The sequence below is a fragment of the Tasmannia lanceolata genome, unplaced genomic scaffold, assembly GCF_043159265.1.
Source record: "Tasmannia lanceolata isolate RefF3 unplaced genomic scaffold, GAP_Taslan_0.1 ptg000012l, whole genome shotgun sequence".
Lineage (NCBI taxonomy): Eukaryota > Viridiplantae > Streptophyta > Magnoliopsida > Canellales > Winteraceae > Tasmannia > Tasmannia lanceolata.
In genome coordinates, this window is record NW_027518689.1 from 24,644,942 (window position 1) to 24,652,492 (window position 7,551).

The 7,551-nt window shown below is 40.6% G+C and overlaps 1 protein-coding gene across 1 annotated transcript; it reads right to left on the reverse strand.

The window, feature by feature from the left end:
- Positions 1–149: 149 nt before the first annotated feature.
- Positions 150–6,012, reverse strand: LOC143887746 (uncharacterized). Its single transcript, XM_077391915.1, has 2 exons — positions 5,889–6,012; positions 150–5,364 (listed from the first exon to the last, which is right to left on the reverse strand). The coding sequence occupies exon 2, from the start codon at positions 5,042–5,044 to the stop codon at positions 545–547; it is 4,500 nt and encodes a 1,499-aa protein (XP_077248030.1). The 5' UTR covers positions 5,045–5,364; positions 5,889–6,012; the 3' UTR covers positions 150–544.
- Between the last annotated feature and the right edge of the window lie 1,539 nt (positions 6,013–7,551).

Sequence of the window (7,551 nt, forward strand, 5' to 3'; positions counted from 1 at the left end):
CGCTTTTTTTATGGATAGAGCGAAGAACGTGAGGATGTTGAAGAGACGTTCGTGAGGCAGTTAGAGAGACGGGAAAATGTGAATTGCCATCCTGCTAAATCGATCCTTATCTTTTGGAGCTATAAAACATAGCCCCAAAAAATAATGCCTAAAGATTAGGGCAGTTTTTTTTTTTTTTTTGATGGGTAAGCTGAGGTTAGGCGAGATCCCCACCAGAATATATTAGATAAAGGGAATTACAAGGAACAACGGGGCTTAGAGCCAAACAAAGGGAACATACTCCCAAAGAACCAGCAACATGCCAGAAAAGAAACTAACATAATGAACACACCTCCCAAATTATAAGAGTGAGAAAAGGAAGAACAGACAAAGACAATAAGCAGGCCAAACCATCCATTGGGAACAAACCAAGAGAGGGACGAATCAACCCACACATGGCCAAGATTAGTGCAGTTTCTTTGGATAGGATGGTAAAGTTGTAAAGGAATGGCATTCTCGAAAAACCGTATTCCAACAGAGAAAAATAGAAGAGCTCCAACAAGCGTTAAAGAACACACCCTAAAGTGATCATATCGGGCTTCTCGCCTCTTTGAATCATCACTGCCAATAGTCCACGTGCTTTTGTGACCATTCCTTGTTTGCAAAGAGCATTCACTAGTATGTTGAAGGTTATCACATCCGGAGAAATATCTCGATCCACCATTTCGTTGAACAAACCTAGGGCATCTTCCCACATGCCCAAATTGCAGAGGCCATGAATCAAGGATGTATAAGTGACAACATCTGGAGAAATGCCCTTAATAATCATTTCTGAAAAGAGGCTCATTGCCTCATCCATTTGGCCTACCAAGCAGTATCCATCCAGCAATGCACTGTAAGTGATAATATCCGGGTTCTCACCTCTTTGAATCATAACTTCCAATAGTCCACGTGCTTTTGTGACCATTCCTTGTTTGCAAAGAGCATTCACTAGTATGCTGAAGGTTATCACATTCGGAGAAATCTCTCGCCCTACCATTTCATTGAACATTCCTACGGCTTCTTCCCACCTGCCCGAATTGCAGAGGCCATGAATCAAGGAACTATAAGTGATAGCATTTGGTGAAATGCCCTTCCTAATCGTTTCTGAAAAGAGGGTCATTGCCTCATCCATTAGGCCAACCAAGCAATATCCATCCATCAATGTATTGTATGTGATAATGTTAGGGTTCTCGCCTCTTTGAATCATCACTTCCAATAGTCCACGTGCTTTTGTGACCATTCCTTGTTTGCAAAGAGCATTCACTAGTATGTTGAAGGTTATCACATTCGGAGAAATCTCTCGCCCTACCATTTCATTGAACAATCCTACGGCTTCTTCCCACCTGTCCGAATTGCAGAGGCCATGAATCAAGGAATTATAAGTGATAACATCTGCTGAAATGCCCTTCCTAATCGTTTCTGAAAAGAGGGTCATTGCCTCATCCATTTGGCCCACCAAGCAGTATCCATCCATCAATGTATTGTATGTGATAATGTTAGGGTTCTCGCCTCTTTGAATCATCACTTCCAATAGTCCACGTGCTTTTGTGACCATTCCTTGTTTGCAAAGAGCATTCACTAGTATGTTGAAGGTTATCACATTCGGAGAAATCTCTCGCCCTACCATTTCATTGAACAATCCTACGGCTTCTTCCCACCTATCCGAATTGCAGAGGCCATGAATCAAGGAACTATAAGTGATAACATTTGGTGAAATGCCCTTCCTAATCGTTTCTGAAAAGAGGGTCATTGCCCCATCCATTTGGCCCACCAAGCAGTATCCATCCATCAATGTACTGTATGTGATAATGTTAGGGTTCTCGCCTCTTTGAATCATCACTTCCAATAGTCCACGTGCTTTTGTGACCATTCCTTGTTTGCAAAGAGCATTCACTAGTATGGTGAAGGTTATCACATTAGGAGAAATCTCTCGCCCTACCATTTCATTGGACAAACCTAGGGCATCTTCCCACATGCCCGAATTACAGAGGCCATGAATCAAGGAACTATAAGTGATAACATTTGGAGAAATGCCCTTAATAATCATTTCTGAAAAGAGGCTCATTGCCCCATCCATTTGGCCTACCAAGCAGTATCCATCCACCAATGCACTGTAAGTGATAATATCCGGGTTCTCACCTCTTTGAATCATCACTTCCAATAGTCCACGTGCTTTTGTGACCATTCCTTGTTTGGAAAGAGCATTCACTAGTATTGTGAAGGTTATCACATTCGGAGAAATTTCTCGACCCACCATTTCATTGAACAATCCTACAGCTTCTTCCCACCTGTCCGAATTGCAAAGGCCATGAATCAAGGAACTATAAGTGATAACATTTGGGGAAATGTCCTTCCTAAGCATTTCTGAAAAGATGCTCATTGCCTCGTCCATTTGGCCCACCAAGCAGTATCCATCCAGCAATGCACTGTAAGTGATAATATCCGGGTTCTCACCTCTGTGAATCATAACTTCCAATAGTCCACGTGCTTTTGTGACCATTCCTTGTTTGCAAAGAGCATTCACTAGTATGCTGAAGGTTATCACATTCGGAGAAATCTCTCGCCCTACCATTTCATTGAACATTCCTACGGCTTCTTCCCACCTGTTCGAATTGCAGAGGCCATGAATCAAGGAACTATAAGTGATAGCATTTGGTGAAATGCCCTTCCTAATCGTTTCTGAAAAGAGGGTCATTGCCTCATCCATTAGGCCAACCAAGCAGTATCCATCCATCAATGTATTGTATGTGATAATGTTAGGGTTCTCGCCTCTTTGAATCATCACTTCCAATAGTCCACGTGCTTTTGTGACCATTCCTTGTTTGCAAAGAGCATTCACTAGTATGTTGAAGGTTATCACATTCGGAGAAATCTCTCGCCCTACCATTTCATTGAACAATCCTACGGCTTCTTCCCACCTGTCCGAATTGCAGAGGCCATGAATCAAGGAATTATAAGTGATAACATCTGCTGAAATGCCCTTCCTAATCGTTTCTGAAAAGAGGGTCATTGCCTCATCCATTTGGCCCACCAAGCAGTATCCATCCATCAATGTATTGTATGTGATAATGTTAGGGTTCTCGCCTCTTTGAATCATCACTTCCAATAGTCCACGTGCTTTTGTGACCATTCCTTGTTTGCAAAGAGCATTCACTAGTATGTTGAAGGTTATCACATTCGGAGAAATCTCTCGCCCTACCATTTCATTGAACAATCCTACGGCTTCTTCCCACCTATCCGAATTGCAGAGGCCATGAATCAAGGAACTATAAGTGATAACATTTGGTGAAATGCCCTTCCTAATCGTTTCTGAAAAGAGGGTCATTGCCGCATCCATTTGGCCCACCAAGCAGTATCCATCCATCAATGTACTGTATGTGATAATGTTAGGGTTCTCGCCTCTTTGAATCATCACTTCCAATAGTTCACGTGCTTTTGTGACCATTCCTTGTTTGCAAAGAGCATTCACTAGTATGGTGAAGGTTATCACATTAGGAGAAATCTCTCGCCCTACCATTTCATTGGACAAACCTAGGGCATCTTCCCACATGCCCGAATTACAGAGGCCATGAATCAAGGAACTATAAGTGATAACATTTGGAGAAATGCCCTTAATAATCATTTCTGAAAAGAGGCTCATTGCCCCATCCATTTGGCCTACCAAGCAGTATCCATCCACCAATGCACTGTAAGTGATAATATCCGGGTTCTCACCTCTTTGAATCATCACTTCCAATAGTCCACGTGCTTTTGTGACCATTCCTTGTTTGGAAAGAGCATTCACTAGTATGTTGAAGGTTATCACATTAGGAGAAATCTCTCGCCCTACCATTTCATTGAACATTCCTACGGCTTCTTCCCACCTGTCCGAATTGCAGAGGCCATGAATCAAGGAACTATAAGTGATAACATTTGGTGAAATGCCCTTCCTAATCGTTTCTGAAAAGAGGGTCATTGCCTCATCCATTTGGCCCACCAAGCAGTATCCATCCATCAATGTATTGTATGTGATAATGTTAGGGTTCTCGCCTCTTTGAATCATCACTTCCAATAGTCCATGTGCTTTTGTGACCATTCCTTGTTTGCAAAGAGCATTCACTAGTATTGTGAAGGTTATCAAATTCGGAGAAATTTCTCGACCCACCATTTCATTGAACAATCCTACAGCTTCTTCCCACCTGTCCGAATTGCAAAGGCCATGAATCAAGGAATTATAAGTGATAACATTTGGTGAAATGCCCTTCCTAATCGTTTCTGAAAAGAGGGTCATTGCCTTATCCATTTGGCCCACCAAGCAGTATCCATCCATCAATGCATTGTATGTGATAATGTTAGGGTTCTCGCCTCTTTGAATCATCACTTCCAATAGTCCATGTGCTTTTGTGACCATTCCTTGTTTGCAAAGAGCATTCACTAGTATTGTGAAGGTTATTACATTCGGAGAAATTTCTCGACCCACCATTTCATTGAACAATCCTACAACTTCTTCCCACCTGTCCGAATTGCAAAGGCCATGAATCAAGGAATTATAAGTGACAACATTTGGCGAAATGCCCTTCCTAATCGTTTCTGAAAAGAGGGTCATTGCCTCATCCATTTGGCCCACCAAGCAGTATCCATCCATCAATGTACTGTATGTGATAATGTTAGGGTTCTCGCCTCTTTGAATCATCACTTCCAATAGTCCATGTGCTTGTGAGACCATTCCTTGTTTGCAAAGAGCTTTAATTATTATGCTGAAAGTTATCACATTTGGAGAAATTTCTCGACCCACCATTTCATTGAACAACCCTATGGCGTCATTCCACCTGCCCGAATTACAGAGGCCATGAATCAAGGAACTATATGTAACATCTGGTTCATGACCGCGTTTCAGGATGCCACCAATGGTAGCAAAACCCAAGTCCAGTCTATTCAAACAGCAGTAAGAATTAACCAAAATGCTCAGCGTACATATATCGGGATCCATTCCTACCGAATTCATCTTTCTGTACATAGAAACCACAGGCGAATAATTTTTCATTCTAGCAAGAGCCCCCAAGAGGTGATTAAAAGTGAAAATCGATGGGAAGGGTTTGATGGCAACCAAACGATCAAAGAAACCGAAGGCATTCTTCAAACTAATACAGACCTTGATCTACACTGCTTCTTCACGAGATTTTCGAACTGGGTTTGGCTCCAGTTATCCGAATTTGATTTCTCATAGTGTATAATCTGAGAATGAGATACTGTAGAAAGAGAAAATAAGGGTGGAGAAAGTGTACCCTTTTGATGAATTTGAGCAGCCAAACTTCTCCTTACATTTTTTGAAGCAGCTCCCATCCCCATTAGAAGTAATTTGAACTGGGAAGATGAAGGTAATTTGTTCACATAGTAAACCCTAAGAGATGCTCTGTTTGGTTGCCGGGTTTTTTTTGTTCTTGGGAGTTTTGTGGGAGAGTAAGTTAAATTTTGGTCCCATCCCATGTTTGGTTGCCTTTTAGCACTAGGTTTATTTTAATCCCACTCTTGTAATGATTACTTGTGGGGTGAATTTTTTAATCCCACTTTTGTAATAATTGCCTTTTCATCCCATCCAAAGATAACCCCAGGAACAAAAATAAACTCAGGAACCAAAAAATAAGCTTGAGAAGAATTTTTTTCTACCCAACAGTTCAAGCAACCAAACCAAGGTTTTTTTTTTCCCACCATATCTCCCAGGGTATTTTTTTCTCCCACATAACCAAACATGGGATTTTTATTTTACCAGGATACTTCTAGGACTTTTTTTTCCCACCTATCTCCCAGGGTATTTTTTTCTCCCACATAACTCCCAGGAACAAAAACAAACCCGGCAACCATACAAGAAGAGAGTGAATGACAATTACGTTGTCATCGCTTGAGGATAAATTCACCCGCTTTAACGTTATTCTATGCCTTTAAAATCTAACGGATAACGTTGCCCGGGGGGGGGGGGGGGGGGGGGGCGTTTCTCTCTGTTTTTTGGTACTATGAAAACTTCAATCGCCAAAATACTCCCTAAAGCCCGATTGGAGAAGTGGTGAGTCGTCCCGTTATCAAATCCTAGTTTTGGGTGATATCTGCACTCCTATATGTTTATAATGGCACTCCTATACTTCTTAGGGATTTACTAGGGACCATCGCATTTTGGGGGCCGGCTGTTGCATGAGAGAGCTAAAAAGGATGAATTAAATGAATAAGACAAAAGGTGAGCCTATGTGGCTCCTCCCACTTGTAACGGCCAGTTTGTTAAATGCCTTATGTGATGGTCCATAGCGAATACCTACTTTTTATAATGGATGTTAGGAACGGTAAACTATATGACCTTTTAAAATCTAAACTAGATTAAAATAAATTGGAGAGAAGAGTGTCGTTATCAAATATATGTTTGTGAATAATTATTTCATTTATATTTTTCACTGGAAAAGATGGAGATTTACTCTAAAGTATCCAAATGTCAGCTCATCGGTGGATGTAAGCTTTTGTCTCCATTCACGAGGTGGCAGGTCTGACATGCGACAGACCAGCCGTGAAATGCCTTTTGCGATGGACCCAGCAAATCCCAAGAAACATTATAAAATTTTACTTTTCATTTTGCATCCTATTTTACAGAGTGCAAAGAAACGACAATAAATTTTTCAGAGTAAAAATTTACTATGAAAAATCTTATCTTTGCAAATTTTACCCCCTTAAATTTTAAGTAGAAAGTAATGGAGCCTCAGGGATTAATAGGCGAAAATTGCCTTTTGTGATGCCTAAACCAACCCATTCCTACTCCTATTCTTGAGAGTGGGACTTCAAAACATCACCTTTCAACTATCAATTAAATGTGGGTAATTGAATCTTATCATACGAACAATCACCAATTTCTCCTTTTTGCCATTCATCATTTTATCATTTGTGAAAGACACAAAACTGGAGTTGCAACTCGGGTCGGGTAGGTCGGGTTTTCTAAAATCCCACCGTACCCTACATGCAATCTTGGGTCAGGTCAGGTTTGGGATTTTTTTTTATAAAAAAACTAGAGATTCTTAAATCCGGGCCATGATTTTTTCTGGTTAGTTTGATGCAGGTTAATTGGGTTTTAACCCGACCCAAGTTGCAACACTATTTAAAATGAAGTTTTGCTAACTATGGTTGCAGCCAATGAGATTTGGACTCGCATCACTGATAGAAAAGTAAGGTGGAATGCTATTCTTGTGAATGATATGCATGGATTTTTTTATGGATTTTGTTTCTTATACTGGACTACAAAAGCTCCGCGAGCTACAATATCATAGGTTTTTTTCACGAATAAAGGAATGCTCCACTGTGTTAGGCTCGATATCACATAACGGGCTTATTTTTAATTGATTCAAATTGTCCATCTGGTGGGTTCTATGTTAGTTCTCTAGTGGCCTAGAAATCATGACAATTGGACAATCCTAACCTAATAACATAATTTGTGCAAAAATTTGAAAGTTAAAAAACAAATTTTCTTTAAAATAGTTCTTACCCAAAACCAAAACTACCCAATTAAATAGAACCCAC